Source organism: Magallana gigas, chromosome 9, assembly GCF_963853765.1.
Source record: "Magallana gigas chromosome 9, xbMagGiga1.1, whole genome shotgun sequence".
NCBI classification, from domain to species: Eukaryota; Metazoa; Mollusca; class Bivalvia; order Ostreida; family Ostreidae; genus Magallana; species Magallana gigas.
In genome coordinates this window covers 40,504,663-40,524,788 of record NC_088861.1, presented here as the reverse complement: position 1 = coordinate 40,524,788, position 20,126 = coordinate 40,504,663, and the positions used below count along the sequence as shown (strand labels likewise).

The 20,126-nt window shown below is 32.6% G+C and overlaps 1 protein-coding gene and 1 long non-coding RNA gene across 4 annotated transcripts; one reads left to right on the top strand and one right to left on the bottom strand.

Annotated features, from left to right (window-relative positions):
- Positions 1 to 2,790: 2,790 nt before the first annotated feature.
- Positions 2,791 to 13,123, top strand: LOC117692329 (proline-rich transmembrane protein 1). Of its 3 annotated transcripts, none has more exons than XM_066071479.1 (7): positions 2,791 to 3,028; positions 4,650 to 4,969; positions 5,934 to 6,068; positions 7,692 to 8,070; positions 11,182 to 11,264; positions 12,036 to 12,167; positions 12,666 to 13,123. In XM_066071479.1, the coding sequence occupies exons 1-4, from the start codon at positions 3,001 to 3,003 to the stop codon at positions 7,848 to 7,850; spliced, it is 642 nt and encodes a 213-aa protein (XP_065927551.1). In that variant the 5' UTR covers positions 2,791 to 3,000; the 3' UTR covers positions 7,851 to 8,070; positions 11,182 to 11,264; positions 12,036 to 12,167; positions 12,666 to 13,123. The 3 variants fall into 3 exon arrangements, with proteins under 3 accessions (XP_065927551.1, XP_034335762.2, XP_065927552.1); XM_034479871.2 differs by having other exon boundaries at positions 7,692 to 10,639; XM_066071480.1 differs by lacking the exons at positions 7,692 to 8,070; positions 11,182 to 11,264; positions 12,036 to 12,167; positions 12,666 to 13,123 and adding an exon at positions 7,088 to 7,159.
- Positions 13,124 to 16,403: 3,280 nt separating this feature from the next.
- On the bottom strand, positions 16,404 to 19,656 carry LOC105344972 (uncharacterized). The gene is made up of 5 exons (XR_010709790.1): positions 19,000 to 19,656; positions 18,823 to 18,888; positions 18,642 to 18,722; positions 18,050 to 18,282; positions 16,404 to 16,822 (listed from the first exon to the last, which is right to left on the bottom strand). It is a non-coding gene; the product is annotated as an uncharacterized lncRNA (long non-coding RNA).
- Between the last annotated feature and the right edge of the window lie 470 nt (positions 19,657 to 20,126).

The following is a 20,126-nucleotide window of genomic DNA, read 5'->3' as shown; positions in this document are numbered from 1 at the left end:
TCACTGTTTCTTTCCTCAACGAATTGGATTGGTGAATAACATTGTTGTCAAATAGCAATCAACCAAATTAAATGTTCTATCAATTTCTACAGCAGATCCATGTGAAGCACATTCTTTCATATCTAACAGCACAGCTGTTCGTGAGAAAATGAAATGACATTTGGGGTTTTTGATCATTGTTTGCATGAATTGCTCTAATTAAAGTTAAAATGGAGATTGAAGTTAGTTTATAAGAATTTGGAAATCATTTGCAGTGGGGTTTTTTTTACTGGCAAACTTTGGTTTCTGTTCTCTTTCATATCTGTACTTTTCATTTTGACTGGCTTTATATTGATAGGATCATCTTGATCCAATGAATTGACATTTTGTAGGATCTATATTGGCATCTTCTCGTACCTCACGCATTCCCTTAGCACTGATTGTTGTTCAGTGGTGGTTCTTTTGTAAGGTTGGGTTGTTCTATTCGCATTCCAATGAAAGGATGAACCTTGTCACTCATCTAGGTACTCTACAACCACTTTCATTTCTTCATTGGGCATTTAATCAAATGAAGTAATTATTCTTTGTTATTTTTGAAATCAGACTGATATGGTAATATCTCTTCATTGTCTTGATGGCATATGTTTCTGGTTGCGGATATAATATAACTTGTGTCCTTTTAACTCTTTTACAATATTTATTTTCTTCTTGTTTAGTTTTTCTTAAACCCCCTGATTTGTCAGGAATTCAGTTATTTTCATAGAATGTCCCCTTCATAATCCACAGTCATCTACAAACTTTCGCTTTACTTCCTTTTCGAAGACTTGTTTAAAACAAAGAACACTTTAATCCTTTAAACCAAATGGAACCCTCTCATGCTTTTCGACATGTTCATTCTTTCTAATATAAGATCTGTTCGTTTGTTAAACAACAGCCATTCATGGAATTGATCTCGGGATTCCTAAACGGCGTTTTCAAAACTATATCGCTTTCATTTGCATTATTGGCGTCATCCGTAGAAAGCTGATGAAGACAAATCTTGCATTTCGGACGCTGCATCTTTGAGACTTTCTAGGGAGTCATCTTGGTTTTCATCGTTGCTTCAGCTACAGCAACTCTCAATTTTACAAAAACAAGAGATGATTGTAAAACACGTATGCCCCCTCCCTTGGAAACATCCACAAAGAAAATGACTGTAAATAACTGGAATTGGAAGTCCAAGGGGTATAACTCTGTCGAACATTGCTCTATAATACCCAAAATCAAACTTGACCTAGATATTATCATGATAAACCTGTATACTAAATTCCATTTCAATATGTTCCCCCTCTGCGAAGAAAATGAGCGGAAACTGCAAATAACTGGAATTTTTCTACGTCCAAGGGCCATAACTATGTCGAAAATTGCTCTATAATACCCAAAATCTAAATTGAATTAGATATTATCCTGATAAACCTTTATACCTAATTACATTCAAATATTTTTATCCTCTGCGAAGAAATTGAGTGAAAACCGCAAATAACTAGAATTTGTCTAAGTCCAATGGGTATAACTCTGTCGAACATTGCTCTATCATACCCAAAATCAAACTTGACTTAGATATAATCATGATAAAGCTGTATACCAAATTTCATTTCAATATGTTCATCCTCTGCGAAGTAAATGAGCGGAAACTGCAAAGAACTGGAATTTTTCTACGTCCAAGGCCCATAACTCTGTTGAAAATTGCTCGATCGTACCCAATATCGAACTTGACCTAAATATTCTCATGATAAACCTGTACTGTATACCAAATTTCTTTTCAATATGTTCTTCCTCTGCGAAGAAAATGAACAGAAACTGTTGGTGGATCGACCGACAGACAGCAGCAAAGCAATATGCCCTCCCTTCTTCGAAGGGGGCATACATATTGACCGGGTACTTTATTAGACTGTCTCTTGCTACCTTTATCCCCTCGCGCAACTTGTGAAGGGCATATAGCATCGCTGCTTTGCGTGTGTGTGTATGCGTGGCCATTTCAGTCTTTTAAGTAGGATTTAAAGAAAACCCTCGCATGTATGTTCATCAAACCTATCCTATACTTAATAAGCATGATCACAGGACAAACCCAAATCATTTTCAAATAATAGAAATGGTGAGTAAGAAGGATGTCCGAAGTGAAAAATTGAAACGAGCAGAAAATATATTCCTCCAAATTTACTCAAAAGAATCAACCGTCTAAGCCGAATTTCGGGCTATTTTTCCAAAATTATTATGAAAAGAACAGGTTCAGTGTTCAGAAGATTAACCGGGAATTGATTTCATATTAAACGGTGTAGATACTCTATTTAAAAGAAATCGAGTTTGAAAAAAAAACGATAGGAATTTTTTACATTGGCAAACTACAAATGGCTGGATCTTTAGTAATACGTTTCAGATTCATTATGGATTTAAATATGCCCACACTATTGCGTAATATATGTCATTGGATAAAAAGATAAACTACTGTATGTATATATTACTAAAGTTTAAAACATTTATGGTGCGATTTCGATAGTAATTGGAGGAATTGTAAAATCAGGTAACCCCCCCCCCCTCCACAATGGATACACCCCAGAGAGTGCAAGGGAATAGGAATAATAGAAATATTTTAATTCAAAGAGGTTTTAAGGAGATAGATATTTATTTTCTTCAATGACATGTATATCCTTAATAATACACCCCCACAAAATTTCATTTCGCGAGGGGATGCTCCGCTTTGCTGTACCCTTGTTACATGTACATATTTACCTCTATGTATTGAATTGGCATTAAATTTTTCATCGGGATCGGGATACGACATCACTATAAGTTGCTTTGTTCTTGGTCCGCTCTATATTCAAATTTTTGACTAGGAGTAATACCTTCAAAACACAACGAAAGCGCTGTTAAAAGATAAATTTTATTTATTATTCCTATAAATACGGTATTGTGGAAGCGTTTAAACACACATGGTGTTATTAACAGAAGGAAACCCAAGAGTATCGTTCCAATAGATGCATAATGAATTCTATCGATAACAAAGCTGGTCGTAAGTATTGATCTACAGCTAAACAGAATCTAACTTGTAGGCTCTGTTAGCTTTGTTTCATAAATCGATTTTCTTCATACCTCGGGTCACGGAAACCTGTCATGTTATTGCTGTGTAATTCCATATTTATTTAATTGTTTAAAATTTAGAAATTATTAATTTGATAATTATACATCTACAATTAACGTTGTAAAATCGATCCTTAATTCTGAAAGAGTGATTGTTTGAAACTATTACATTTTATACGGTAAGTAGACTGTTAATAATTCAGTTTGCATGCAGTTTATCGATCAAAGTGCTGTATAGTATACCCCAGTAATAACAAGCTTGGTCATTAGGGGATTAGAAAAATTGATCTTATCCCAACTCATGTTTTGGTTTCAATCTTGTTTCTTATCATGCACTAATGTTGTTTTCTAATTGATTTTAAAAATTATGGGGAAGACGCAATATGATTTTCTCTTTCTTTGACTCGCATTAAAGGTGGTGAAAGGTGAGAGATGTGCTTTTGTTGAAGTGTAAGAGAGCAATACGAGAGTTGTCTTCCGTGCCCTGTGTGTTAGAGTCGCCGGCACAGATCCAGCAGTTGTACTTGAAAAGAGTATCTTTAGCGTATACTTACATTTTTTGACCGGCCGTAAGATCAAGTACAATGTACCTTTTTCAGTTTGGTTTACTTTGATTTGAAGTTTTTTCATATTAATTCGTATGTTTGTTTGCTTGTTTGAGAGAGAAAGAGAGAGACAGAGAAACTGTCATGATATTTATTTAGAATTAAAGTTTAATGTCCAGCGGTGTATAGAAAATAAACTTATATTACTGTTAATTATACATATACAACCTTTAAGTATAACGATATATGTTGAAATTACTTTAGTTCTCCACAAACTGGACGTGCAATTAATATTTTAATTTTCCATATATAATTATAAGGTCAAATTGAACAAAATTTTACTTAGCATAAATGTGAATGTACATATACTATATTGTTGAAACAGCAGACACTACATACTTTGTTACAATCATGAAGTGTTGATTGATTCTGACATTTTTAATAAGTATTCTCTCTATCTCTCTAACTCTGTCAGCTAAGATTTTTCTTTGGCAAAAATCGTTCTTTAATAATTTATTATTGTATGTAGCCAGGTGTTGGATTTTAGTTCCACCCCATTGTTATATTGTCATATATAAAAGTGATTTAAGGGAGAGTAAAAGGATGTGTGTTAACGTCAAATCATTACATGTACATAGTATGGGAGAGTTGGCAGATGTAGGCTGGTAAGATGTATGTCATTATCTCTTAATCTTTATAGTTCTAAATTCATAGTTCCATACATATTAAAATTATTCAATTCCGTAAAAGTTACAAAATTCTTAATAAGTGAATATTGTGAACACTGTGAAAAAGTTTATACTTAGTACGATGTATAAATATTTTAGAACAAATCCATATAAAATCAGTCTTAAACATTGAAGCCGGTTTTGGGTCATTATCTCATACCGACAGGTAACATTATTATTCTTGATACAATAGGATAACATTGTAAATTGACATTTTCAATGTCCATTTGTTTGCAAACACTTTCACAGTAATGACAACATGTGATTTTTTAAATTCCAGTGCCTCCAAGCTACAGTGAAGCTGCTGACCCAAATGAACAGTCCAAACTCACACAGGGAGGTAATCAGGAAAACCATGATAAACAAGCTGTTGGTCAGTATGTAGACACACAATATCAACAGCCACCCGAGCCTCAGCATGAAGGTTACCGATTTCAACCGCCAACAGAGCCTCAGCATCCGGGCTACCATTTTCAACCATCGTCAGGGCCTCAAGATCCGGGCTACAAATATCAGACCCCACCGATTGGCGCTCAATTTCCGAGCTGCCAATATCATCCGATAAGCGGCAATGCAGGGCAGCAGCCAATGACTGTAGTGGTAACCAATCTTTTTATTGGTATTATTTTTTATCAAATAAATTATGCAGTCAAAATTTTCTTAGCGACCACTCAAAAAACAGCCGCCACTCTTGACAAGCGGCCAGTTCTCTTTCACCCGAACGATTTTTCTTACATATTTGTCCCGGAATGAGCGGCCACTCATGTAACGTGGCCAGCCCCCAGTCAAATCTTTACCCACCATGTTATTAACAATTTTTCAAACGCCAATTGCAATTGATCGCGATTCTGTAATGATATTCAATGTTTTATTAATCATCATAATATAATTTGAACTGCTCAATATGGTTACGTATTTCAAACAACAGGGTTATACAGGGAATTATTGATGTTTTGAAAATAGTATTGCACAAAGATATGTCCGAGATAATAAGTGACATACGCACGTGTTCCAAACAATGGCTTCGATATGGCCGCAGAATTAAAAAAAATAAATAATCTGTTTCCAAAATAAGATTTTACAGAGTTATACATACGTAATAATCAATATATATATATATATATATATATATATATATATATATATATATATATATATATATATATATATATATATAGTTTTCTTGAAAAAGTTGTGAGGAAAATCATTATTTTGTGTCGTAGAATAAACTATGGATAAATTTAGTTACTACACATAAACCGTACTAATGACTTGTGAGACGATCGCGAACTGGAATAAGAGGCCACCTGTCTTAAGTTCTCTCGACTAGGCCTCTTAAACATGTTTGACTGTAAATAGCTATAATTATTTTTACAAGAAATGAAAAATAGAAATGGCGTACTGGAAACAACCCTCGACAATATCTTGACATATAAATGCTGATATATTGTATATAATTTAATTATTATTTTAAGATTTGTTTCAATTTTATTTTTGATTTATGCGATGTACTGTATATGAAGTATTTCCAAATTGTTTCTCAGGACTACATCATTTCATTTAGCTAACACAGCCTGGTCCCGCCCCGTTCGTCGTGAGTCCAGTCCCTCCCCAGCAGGAGTGGATGGTGCCCGCCGTTCTAGCCTGCTTTTTCTGCTTCTGGCCCACGGGGATCATTGCTATACTTGCAGCAGTCAAGGTGCGTTTATGTTTCATTTTCTTTGCAGATTATGTGCAGTTTCTGGATCAGGACAATTATGTTGCCTTAAACAAGTGGGATTCTTGTTCAATTCAATGAAATACATTTATCTTTCTTTAGGAGCCCTATCAGAAATTTTTATTTCTAATGAATTGGTATTGAATAAAAAAAAATAGTTAGGCTAAAAAAATAACATTTTTTCTTCGACTTGGGATGGATAGTTCATTTTATTGAGTAGAGATCGTTCAGTAAAATATCTTTAATTTTGCAAAGTGAGATGCAAACTAGATTGGTGTCTTTGGGAACCAATGTTAAGGACGAATAAAATACACTGATAGCTTTTTTTTTCTCTTTAATAAACTAATAAATATTCCTAGCACAAACAAAAAAACTTGGACAACGAAATATGTTGCTTTATTTAGAGGAAATGTTTTTGAAATATTTTGTTTATAAAAATCAACCTACAATTATTATTTAATATAGATTATAGTTTTAAGCGATAAATGCAACTATTGATTTGAAAAAAAAAAAAGAATTAACTTTAAAGAGACGCAACAAATATATAAGTATCATGATATATATTTTTAAACTCTTGCAAAATTTATTTATATTTAGTCTCTTTTTTAGTCCCCAACCGGTTTTCACCGGAGGGGACTATAGCTTTTCTCTGCGTCCGCCAGTCTGTCCGTCTGTTCGTCCGTCTGTCTTTACCACTTCAGTTTTCCCCACTTTTTTCTTTATGCGTTTGAGGAATAATATGAAACTGCTGAACAGCTTCAAAATGTCAAACTACAGATCAAGTTTACACTTTTGTAGCGTCTATTTGACATTAATTTTTTATATTCCAATATTTAATGTTCGGGTTCGTTATCGGGCTCGATGTGTATCAAATAAACGAGGAAAGTATGTTGTCAGTAATAATACCATGCATTACTTGGACAATTCCTTTTATTGTTTCTAACAAACAAAAAGGTTCTGTAAAATAGTGTCAAGCATTGTGTTGTAAATTTAATCGACAGGGTTTTTTGTATTATTACAATCGGATTCATTATCGAGTTGGTCTGTTGAGACGGTAAGAAATGATATTCTGCTATGTTACAGTGCATTCTTTTCACAAATATCTACAAACCGGTAGGGGACTTGTATTGCTTATGCAATACTCTCAGAATGCTTGTTATAAAATTAATGTTGTTTTATCGCTTAGTACATAATTGTCAACATTTACTTAGTTTTACTTAATATTATTCCTGTTAAAAGCAGCCTTTGCTTATTTTGCATATTCACATCTGTGCAGGGGCATCACTAGTGAGCATAGGCTTCCAAATATCTTGTTTTGCTAGTTCATATTACAGAAATGGTGCAAAAAACGTGTTCTTTTTAATTGTTTTTGGCTGTTTTGGTGACATTAAATTTGTGTTTATTCCAAAAACAAGAACGGACAAAGTTGTACCTTTCTTCTCGGAAAGCTTGCAATATTTTTTTTCTGTAAATTTCACTTTACAATTTTTAAATATTTAAAAGCATTGCTTGTTTTAATACAAAAGTCTAAGAAATATAAAATAAGAAATCATATCCGAATTTAATTTCTGAGATTTAAATACATGATGTTTTTTTTTCACACAGGCGAGGTCTGCAGCAGCTAATGGGGACGTTGTTGAAGCGCAAGCGCAGTCAATCCGCGCGCGCAAATTCGTGATTGTGTCCATAGTGTTGGGAATAATCATCTACGTGTTCATCATCGTTATTCGTGTTATTTTCTACTCATCGTACTATGCTTTATAAGGCAGACAACAACTGCAATACTTTTTAATCTTACAAAAACATTGCTGACAATTCTTACAATGATTTATATGTACAGTTACTGTTGTTGATGAAGAAATAAATACTGTATCGAAGTTAAAAGATGGATTGGAGTCGAACCTGGTTGCTATGTGTTCGATCCTGTAAAATGCGATGGACTTTTGAGTTGCTTCAATCACATACCAACCAAGTTAACATCCTTGTGAGTTTTGAAATTTTTAATTATTTTCTTACGTTAAGGAAACAGCTGTTTAAATCCCGGTTTTTTAATGTCCGAGTCCTAATATCATTTATGCGTCATGGTAGAGAAACACCGGATGCTTATAACGTCGGTGAAGCCCTCGCTTATTGTCGGGAATTAAATATTTGATATAATGATTAAAGATAACATTTTAAAAAATGCTCGAACCATGATCATTGAGATGTAACCTTTATTCAAAATGCACGCAACCAGGAAGTTATATTTATCAGGTCATTGTAATCTTCTCATAATTGATCACGTCCTCTTGACAACAAAGGTCGAATATTATTGCCTAACAGATTAGGCATTAAATGGCGGAAATAACAAAGAGATAAGTTCAATGTTATGCGTACCATGACTTTTGATTACCATAGATACTTGATTAGATAATGCGTACTAAAATTAACGTCTATAAAAAATTTGTATTGACATTATCATTATCAATTATCCAATTTTTAATGGATTTAACGGTTTATCGTTTTTAACAGTTATGCATAATGTTATCTTTTAAATTATCTTTGTATAAACAATGATTGTTGTCAATCAGGTCAGGGAAATAACGGCGATCAGTGTTGTTGTCCTTTCGCGCTTTCGTATTTTGGGTAAAAAAAAATTCTCACAATTTTTTAATTATAGTTTACATTAATCGTCGTCCTTGTCAATAAACATCCGTTTAGTACTGTTTGAACGTAAAATAAGTAAGTAAATCGAACCGTGCCGTGCAAGAAGCGAACCTTTCCTTACAAAAGCGTTACGTTCTGTTCATAAACACAGTACAAATCGTACAGAACGAAACATGGCGACTGGTGAAGTCACATGAATACACTTCAGGACCGATTTACCTGTATGTTATTCAACTGAGGCGTCGTATCTATCTTTATGTTTTTATAGATAGGTTAAAAGACAACACTTATTAAGATTCACGTAAAAGAAAGCATATTTCTCTTTCTTGCTCTCTCCAGATTAAAATACAACTCATAGTCTCTCACAAACGGACTTCTATATCCAGAACAATAGTAAACATATTAATTATAATATCATTCAATATATCTCAGTTTCCCCCCTCGTTTTTGCATTGATATCTATTTCATAATTATTTGTATTTGTTTTGAGTGAATACCAGAATTATTTGTAGGACTTTGAATAATTTAACTTTTTAAAATAAAACTACATATATATTACTGATTGTAAACTGTACCATTTCTGATGTGTATTCTCCTTCACTAAGACTGGTTGACAGAAGAAAAATCAAGTGAAAATAGATTATCTGTATACTTATCTGCTAGTTGTACTTTAAAAGTATGATTTGTGTTTTTGCACATTTCACTGCTTAATGATGTTTTGCACAAAATATATTAAAAGAAAATTATTCATGACTGGTGTCTTGCGTGTAAAATCATTCATGCCTTTTCTAGTTAAATAATAAGCACAATATTTGAAGTCACGAAGTGACAATCATTTGATATATTTTATTGTTTTCTACATGCAAAAAAGTTATTAAAAAAAAACCACTTCTAAATTCAGTTACGTTTTTTTCTTGATGAATAGAAGGTATTTGAAAGACCTGCTTTGACTGTTACATGTAAGAAGAATATTAAAAAACCATTCATCGAGAGACGAAATAACAAATTCGCACCTGTTACTTCAAAAGACATCTACAATGTATTTAGTGAGATATTAAAACATAACTGAAATTCATATTCTTTTTTTACAAAACTAGAACCTTGTTTTTGATGAAATAAATGTACTTTAAAAATTATATAAAGTACATAAATGATGTACTTTATCCACATTTTCACTTTTGTCCCGTCTTTGTAAATCTTTGTTTTAGAATAAACTTTTTTTTACATTAAATTGAGTATGTTTCTTTAACTAATTAATACATGTAAAGAAAACTTAATTTAATTAATTATATTTTTTTTAACTTATTAATACATGTTATCATATGCTGATTAATAACTTTTCTCAGCACATTTTTGAGTTTGTTTGATGTATGGGAAGTGGAATCAGTAGGCATTAATACTTTTATGACATATTTTCAAAGATAACAGCGATATGAATCAAATTACCAAAGAATGAAAACAATTAAACCTAATGACTGTTAAATGATAGCTGTTTTCCCATCAAACAACGCAATATTTACATAAAAAGCACTTATTCAATTTTATAGATTTCTGAATAAATATTTCCCGAATCGTAATCATTTAAGTAGATTCAAGCATTTTGAAAGAAAACAAAAATTAAAGACAAGGTCCAGGAGGAAATGCATGGATATAAACCCTGTAATTCCGTTTATTTCCATTTCCGTTTATTTAATTTCCTCATTACATAAATTTTACTTCACTGCCTTCCCATACTGAAATTTGAAGCATTTATAAATGAAAATCAGGAAATGTTCTATCATATATCTAATTGCGTTTGGTCTAAAATTTACTTAAAAACTCTAAAAGAGATCTTACATTGCGACTATTTATCCAATATTTAACAAGCACCGGGCAGAACACCATGTCGTCTGTTACAGTATCAGAACGTGAGTTGTTTCGCATTATTTGTTTATTTTTCGGAACATGCATGATAATTGAACCGATTTATTTGGATTTTATTGTACCTTATACATGTATAATAATTCTATTTGTGATATGATTAATGATTATAACAACAATTTCCGAATGCCATTACTAATATATGATCTTTGTTTTGTAACTTTGTGATTTAAAAAATATAACTGTTCATTGTTTAACAGATAAGGTATTAAATTGAATTAAATGTGAAAATGTACTTAAAAATTTTTGGATCCTGACATTTACTGAAAAATAAATTTTGATATGACAAATATATGATGAACTTTCCTTAATTATACGGCATATTCAATTTGTCAGCATAACTTACTTTTTAATGAATTAATAACCAAATGATTGTTCCAAAATTAATGTGAATTTTGGAAATAATGTTATATTTTCGCTATAAGTGTAAAGACACATCAATTAATAATGTTTTTGTTTTATTTTGTGAATTATACTAAAATTTAGGTTTTTTTTTTTTGTTTAATATTTTGTGTTTTTATTTCTTTAGCACCGCATGGCTTTCAATATCCAGGCAACCAACACAGTTACCAACCGCTATACAACCCCCAGGGCCAAGATATGACATCAGTGGTACAGTAATGTTTTTTCATATATGTATTCAAGCATATGAGCACATACCCTTAATTACATTTAGCGCAGGCAGTATTTTCAACCTGAAATCACTTTATATGCTGCGCGTACCTGCATCAATTATATACTTAGACTTACGGAAAGTAGTACTACACTTTGCTTAAACTATCAAATCCGATATTTTTGACAGACAATAAGGCCAAAGGACATCATATATCTTTAGCAGTATATAAAATACTCTCATTGCTTGTACGAAAACTACCATCTAAGTTCTTTAGTGAATAACTTTTGTAAATGCGTAAACATATAGTAAGTATTTAGTTTATGTCTAATTTTGAGTAGACTTAAGAAGAACAAATTGGTAGAAACGTAAAAGGTTGTGGCCTAAACTGTGCCTGGTCGCTGGTGATCTACGTATTAAAAAACGGACATTCATGCGACCCAGGTTTTAGCAGGACGTTCATTTTCTGCGGTGTTTTTTTCATTGGCTTGTGAAGGATGAACTAGAAACCTTGATGCAAATTTGGGTTTAAGTTTTAATACAATGTCATGATACAATACATAAAAAATGAAATCAAACAATAAAAATGCCTAAAATAGACGAGGGATGTCAAGAAAACAGACACAATTATATTTTTATTACGTTATTTTTGGACATTTTCACTATTTATATTTGAATCCATGTAACGCATGTTTTATTGAATGCTTAATTTTTGGCTGTAATTATTTGCATCAATAAGGACATCAAGTTTTGTATTTATCTTTGTGCAGGTCAGACAGCCTGGAGTTGCGCCTACAGTTGTCAACCGAGCCCAATACCGGGATTGGATGGCTCCGGCTGTCCTCTCTTGTTTGTGCTGCTTTTGGCCGACGGGAATATGTGCTATTATTGCTGCTAGCAATGTAAATATCATATTTATAACAGTTCCATATAAGGGATGGGAGAATAATCTTCGCTGAAAGCGTGACTCTAATTGAGTATAAGCATATTTGTTGTACCAACCAATGCTGAATATAATAATTACTTCTGATTTGTTTTGCATGCCCATATGTTTCAAATGGATGAGATTTTAACAATAAAGGTTTCCAACCTTCAGTGTGGTAAATTTCAAATTGTTATATAATCTTATAAACAAATCATATGTTGTTCATGGAATTGATATAATTAAAATTAAAAGAAAATTATTATGTAGCAAAGTCAAAGATTTACAACGAATTATGCAATAGAACAATGGATAAATATTATAAATTTTATGAAAGTCGATTCAGTTTTCATTTTATTGAACCTTGAATACTTCAAGTGCATTAAAATGTTTCTAGTTCATAGAGCGTTGTTTTTTAAAAATGTTTGCAAACTTTTGTATTTATTTTCTTTCTGATGAACTTTTTCTTTTTTAACAGGCTAATCAAGCAGCAGAAGCCGGGGATGTGATAGAAGCGGAAAGACAGTCAAGAAGTGCGCGCACGCATGTGATTGTTTCCGTGATATTGGGAATTATTGGGATAATTCTGATCATTGTTTTTCAGGTGTTTCTTCAACCATCTAACGATATGAATAGGATCCATTAGTGCTCATCCTTCAATGAATGGTAGTTACATTGAAAAGTTAAAAATACTGAACAATTTTCTTACTTATTTAAACACACCATCTAAGATGCTTTGAAGGTTGCGTTTTCATTAAAAGAGGATATACTGTTAAATCATTACCAATCAGATATGCCTTGACATTTTAAATATGATACATATATTTTGTTGTCTATGTTCATTATTTGTAAGTGTAATTATAAAAGAGAGTTTACATTGTTTGTGTGTCTATATTACAGGAACCTCGTTAAATTATAAATACATATTTAAGTACACTTGTTTGTTATTTTTGTTTTAGATCAGCGTTTGTGATACAAGATATTGCAGAAAGCAAACAAAATTTAATTTTTTTCGCTGTTGCTTATCAATAAATTGAATTGGTATTTCTGTTGTATTAAACTTGTCAAATAAATTTGTTTATCAGTAGAATTTTGTATTCTATAATGATTACAATAGATTTTACAGTGTGACTGTTGGGGTAAGCGCAGCATAAACTACACATATCTCACATTATTTTAAACTTCATGTACATGAATCGCCTTCAATCCCACAATATACTTTTACCAAAGCCCAAAATCCAAAATTGCAACTAACATCTGTTTTTTTCATTTTTGTCCGGCCCTGGGCTATTTTATACCGACTTCCACATAATAATCAACTCACTCAAAATGTTCTTTAAACGCTGATGAGAGGTCTTTGAAATAAAAAGTTGGTTTGATCAAATATTTTTAGTCTTTTACTACGACTTAGGAGAAACTTTGAAAGGCAGAATCAGTCAGTTTTGGATTATTTGTCATTATTTTTTTTTCTTTTGTTCACTGTTAACTGATATTTATTTTAATTATTTCTTTTTTCAGTCAAATTAGAGTTTGTTGCCTTAAAATCTACATGCAGACTTTAAATAAAGCTTATCATATCTAAATTGCTACATAACTATTGTTTTCATATTTTCCGTTACGTACGCTAAATATAGATGTTTGTTGAAAGCATTTCCTCAATTCTTTTAAGATGTGTATATATAAATTACCCATACCTAATCAAAGGTTTAATCTATACCACTATTTTAATACAATAGACTCGAATTGTTGGGTTTTAAAACCGAGAAATCGGAAGAGTATTGTCTTTTGTTTTATATATGTTAAACATTATTGTACTTGAAGATTACTAATTTGTTTTTATTTTTATTCTCAATCAAGCTTTGCTAATTAATAATCAACGAAAATTCTTTTTAAAAATCAAAATTATCAAAGGCTCAAGTGAGCTTTTTCGATCACAATTTGTTCGTTGTCGTCGTTGTAAACTTTTCACATTTTCACATCCGCTGGACAGATTTCAACCAAATTTGGCACAAAGAACCACTAGGTAAAGGGGATTAGAGTTTGTTCAAATGAAGGGCCACGCCTTCTTTAAAGGGAAGATAACTGAGAATGATTAAAAATTTGTTGGTATTTTTCAAAAATCTTCTTCTCAAAAACTTTTAGGCCTGAAAAGCTTAAACTTGTGTGGAGGCATTCTCAGGTAGTGTAGATTCAAGTTTGTTCAAATCATGGCCCCCGGGAATAGGGAGGGGCCACAAGAGGGGGATCAAGTTTTACAAAGGAATATATAGAAAAAATCTTTGAAAAATCTTCTTCTAAAAAACTATCAGGCCAAAACAGCTCAAATTAAAGTGGGAGCATCCTCAGATAGTGTAAATTGTAGTTTGTTCAAATCATGGTCCCCGGGGGTAGGGTGGGGCGACAATAAGGGGATCGAGTTTTACAAATGAATATATAGAGAAAATCTTTTAAAATCTTCTTGTCAAAAACTATTAGGCCAGAAAAGCTCAAATTAAAGTGGAAGCACTCTCCGGTAGTGTAGATTCAAATTTCTTCAACTCATACTCCCTGGTGGTACATGTATGGTGGGGCCACGATGGGGGAATGGGTTTTTACATAGGAATATATAGAGAAAATCTTAAAAAATCTTACTCTCATAAACAATTAGGCCAGAGAAGCTCAAATTGAAATAGAAGCATCCTCAGGTAGTGTAGATTCAAGTTTATCCAAATAATTATCCCCGGGGGTAGGGTGGGGCCACAATAGGGGGATCAAGTTTTGTATAGGAATATATAGAGAAAATCTTAAAAAATCTTCTTCTCAAAAACTATCAAGCCAGAAAAGCTCAAATTAGAATAGAAGCATCCTCAGGTAGTGTAGATTCAAGTTTGTCCAAATCATGCTCCCCGGGGGTAGGGTGGGGCCACAATAGGGGGATCAAGTTTTGCATAGGAATATATAGAGAAAATCTTTCAAAATCTTCTTCTCAAAAACTATTAAGCCAAAAAAGCTCAAATTAGACTAGAAGCATCCTCAGGTAGTGTAGATTCAATTTGATCATATCATGGTCCCCGGGGGTAGGGCGGGTCCACAATAGGGGGATAAAGTTATAAAGAGAAAATCTTTAAAAATCTTCTTCTCAAAAACTATGGGGCCAGAAAGGCTCAAATTAAAATGGGAGCATCGTCAGATAGCGTAGATTCAAGTTTGTCCAAATCATGGTCCCCGGGGGTAGGGTGGGGCCACAATTTGGGGATCAAGTTTAACATAGGAATATATAGAGAACATCTTTTAAAATCTTCTTCTCAAAAACAATTAGACCTAGAAAGCTCAAATTGGTATGTAACCATCCTCAGATAGTGTAGACTCAAGTTTGTTCAAATCATGGTCCCTGGAGGTAGGGCGGGGCCACAATGGGGATACATTTTTATATATAGATAAAATCTTTAAAAATCTCAAAACTATTAGGCAAGGAAAGCCCAAATTTGGTTGGAAGCATCCCCAGATCGTATAGATTCAAGTTTCTTTAAATAATAGTCCAGGGGTAGGGTGAGGCCACAATGGAGGATGAAGTTTTACATAGATATATGGAGAAAATCTTTAAAAATCTTCTTTTTAAAGACTATTTGGCCAGAAAAGCTTTAACTTGTGTAGAGGCATTTTGGGTAGTGTTAATTCAAGTTTGCAAAATCTCAGTCCCTAGTGGTAGGGTGGGGCCGTGATGGCGGTTTGAATTTTTACATCGGAATTTATAGAGAAAATTTTTAAAAATATTCTGGAAAAGTTTTCGGTCCAAAACTCATTACTTAGTGTGAAAGAACAGGTTATGCAGATTTAAGTTTGATGAAACTATGATTCCCTAGAGAAAAGTGGGGCCACGAGATGGGGAGGGGGGAACATAGGAATAGAGAAAAATCTTCTTACAGGTACAACAACAAAAGGGGCTTTGTATTACCAAAAAAAAAAAGAGATGGATAAAAATTTGCAGATTTTCATTTTTTTTGGCAAGATCTACTGTACTTAGTTGTCAAGATATTTTGATACTGTTATGCTAATTTGATCAGAATTAAGGCAATTGTTGCTCAGGTGAGTGAGTAAAAATGTTCAAAAGTTTACAACCAACATACAACGAATGATGACGGACAAATACAGATAGCAATTAATAGGTCACCTGAGTGACTCGGGTGGCCTAATAATAGTGAATTAGAAGTTCTAATAAGATGCTAAAGTGGCCAAGCTTCTAAAATTGTCTAAATCATTTTCAGCTTCTAGGTCCTCTTCTTTAACCATCTGATCACAACAAGAATCCTCCTCTTTTTAAGGCCAATCTGCAGATATAGCTGGAAACTTGATTTCCTGATAGGAACTCATTATTTCTGAAGATGCGCTTTCCTTCTGCATTTCTCACTCTTCTCATCTTGGAGGCTATATCTTCTGGGTCAAGTTTATGACCACTGCTTTCTCCAACCTCAAACTTCTCTTTTGAGATTCAGTGAATCACTTAATTAAACTCGCGTTTTGACTTCAAAGCCCATCCTTTGTGAAGAACTTCAGCAGAACCAACTGGATATGTGTCTACTTCATTTTCCCCTTGTGTATTCTCCTTATCTGATTCCATCCTTTTTACAAGATGTTTTCTACAATTGGAACACACTCCTGTAGAAGTTAAAAAACTATTACAGTAAATGATTTAGATATCATCTAACAAATTCAAACAAGAGGCCTAGAAGCCACATCACTAATCTGAGCAACAATAGCTCATCAAATTAATTTCATGGTATCAGAACAAAATATCTAAAATAACAATTAAGAGCATACCTTGTTTAAAAAAATCTTTAAAATTTACTGCACACATTCCTATGTTAAACATCAAATCCCTTTTTTAAAAGACTTTTCAAAAGATTTTCTTTACTTATATTCCTTTGTTAAAATTGACCCAGTGGTTCTGGAGAGAAGTCAAAAATGCAAAATGTTTACAGATGGATGGAAAGACAGACAATAGATGTAATCAGAAAGTAATCAGAAATGCTCACTTGAGCTTTCAGCTCAGGTGAGATAATAAAAAGCAAATCAATTATTTGATTACCTACGTTTAATTTTGTATAACTGTTTGAAGAGCCAACATGGCTGAAAGTGCTCGCAGTAAAGAATTTATTTAATTTGGACTGTAACATCAGTCATTACAAAAACTCAGTGGTAAGAAGACTGCGGCCAGAGAATTTTTTATTCTTGCCAGTGAAATTAAAAAATTGACAAGTATGATGGACTTGTAAATATTTTAAAAGCAAAATGTTTAAAACAATTTGTAGCCAATTTTTAATGTTACACACACGGATATATGGGGGCAAGTAAATTTTTTGCAGGCCAATATATTTTGACAGACTACTGGTCCTAGTAGCTGTTAGTTTGAAAAGTTTTCATGAAGACTGTCACAATCTGGTTTTTTAAAAGTATATTTACTGTACCAATGCTTTATTTATCAACAGAGAGAGAGAGAGAGAGAGAGAGAGAGAGAGAGAGAGAGAGAGAGAGAGAACATTAAAAACAAAACAAAGCAAACAACATATGAATTTGTCATTTACAAGCTAGTGTCAGTCATCGTCAAACTGGAGGCACAATTACTTCAATTAAATTAGATGCTTTGAGATAGAGATAGAGAGAAAATGATAGAGAGAAAAACCTAATTCACTATTAAGCAAAGGAAATATCTATGGGTCATTTTTTCTGTTAATTCAGAGATTTACAAGCAACTCTTTCAAAAATAATCACATGTTCTTATTGATAAAGGTGTTTAATTCAAATTCTGTAAGTCTTTGAATTTAATTGTCTGATACTCATAACCATATTATGAAACATGATACATTCGTAAGACATGTCACATACCTGTGTTTTGGACAGATGGTAAGTATTTCATCATCTTCACTGAAGAAACCTCCCCTTATTATCAATAATTCTGATTCTGATTTTATACTCCGACAAATTGAAAACTGTCGGAGCTGTGCATCTATGGAAAGATTACAACATGTCAGAGGAATGCCTTGGCCAGGTCTTTTTGTATATGATATGTCCACAGGTATCATTTGGTGTGAAAAAGCTACAGACAAACTTATTTCCACCTAAAAGAGAACAAGATATCTTATAAATATAAAAGCTTGTTTATGATCTGATATTGAGCATACATGTATTTCCAAAACAAACATACATGTACTACATCTGAGAATCTAACTATGATAGTGTAATCTTATCATTATGGAGGCTTGATTTGGAATTAAAAATTGAAAATTAAAATTGCCCATTGAAAGAAAATGTATAATAAACATTTTATATGTTTAGTGGGGGGTGGGGGGGGGGGGAAGAGATAGGGGTGGGGGGTTATGTATTTTTCATATAAATTTGCATTAATTTATGAATGCTTTACATTATTACTGGTAACTTATTTGAAATCCATCAAACATACTGACAAAAATACACTTACTTTCAAAAGATGCTGTCATATCTCTGCAACTTCAAACGGATGACAATTAAGATAAAGTTCATTCCAATTCTTTCTAAAAATCTGTGGAAAATTGGTAAAGAGTGTATTTTCATTTTACAAATTAACAATTTAATTGAAATTATTCTAAACTCATCACATATGTTGACAGAACAACACTTACATTTACAAGTTGAATCAGATGTCATTCCTCTGCAATTTTAAACAAACATCAAGCAACCACAACTCCCTGTAAAATCAATCAAAAAGTCAAATTTTTTATCCGTTTATGAAGCAATATAGATGTTTTACATTAAATATTTTTGACATAGATCAGACATATTTAAAAAATATCACCTACCATTACAAGTTGCTGTAAGTCCTCTGCAAATTCAAGCAGACTACAACCAACTGAGCAGACAACATGTTTGGTTTCCCTTCCTGTTAGTTTAATTGAACCTCCGCCGCAGAAGAGTTCCATAAAAGGGGGATAATATTACATATTCAAAATCAAAGTTTTGTTACTTTGCTTTTAATGTTATTTTTTTTATACACATTGACTACCGTTTTTCACTGATGAATCTTATAAACCAATGTAAGAATTTTTTATTTAATATAGAATCAGAACAAATTCAGGTTGCTTTTTAGAGAAATTAATTTTTTAAAATACTTTAAATTTTACAAAGAAAAATGTTAAAAAAGCAATTTGGGAAATAATACTGTGACATTCTGATTTCCAAAGTAATGCAAAATTTAGTGTTATCAATTTTTTTCAAACTTAACAAAATTTTATGTTGATATGCATTGTTATTTTTACAAATTTGATGATTTGTTCGTATTTTAGCGTTTTTGTCTATTTTTGGTTGTTGCCATGGAAACAATGACCATGTGGCCAAAAATACCACATTTCTAAAATACCGCTTACCTATATTAATCAACATAACAATATCAAGGAAAAATAATTTTTTACACTTTCCACTTATAATATGGACAAAGCTCAATGATTACTGACACTGTCTCTTAATGCATGACAATGATGTCCATAACGCCCTCTACCAAAATTGTGAAATTCATGACACCTTGTTCAGGGGTTCAGACCTTGACATAGGGCCAATATAGCCATGCAGTAAATTGTTTTAAATCTTATATAAAAAATTCTTTACTGGCATATAAATTTTAGAATAACTGTCAGATAAATCAACGATGGCAGGGATCATGTGGTCCAGTTTCGAATTTCCTGATGTCGCCTAAAAGATAACATGGCCGCACATCCTAACAACTCTGGTTCAGCTTTACGTTTACAATCATAAAAACTAACCCAGCACCTGTATTGTTTTGCGGATAGATGTCTGGGTCTCGTTTCATAAAGAGTCGTGCGCCGTTGTATATACAGGACTAGTTTGAATATTTACGTCCGACTTAAGTTAGCCAAAATTTTACGTCCACTCATAGGTAGGCGTAAGTTTGGGCGTAAACATAAGTAAGCAT

Coding starts and splice junctions, on each gene's coding strand:
- LOC117692329 (XM_066071479.1), top strand. CDS start 3,001: ATGAATTCTATCGATAACAAAGCTGGTC. Junction 3,029..4,649: donor TATCGATAACAAAGCTGGTC/GTAAGTATTGAT, acceptor TTTAAATTCCAG/TGCCTCCAAGCTACAGTGAA. Junction 6,069..7,691: donor CTATACTTGCAGCAGTCAAG/GTGCGTTTATGT, acceptor TTTTTCACACAG/GCGAGGTCTGCAGCAGCTAA.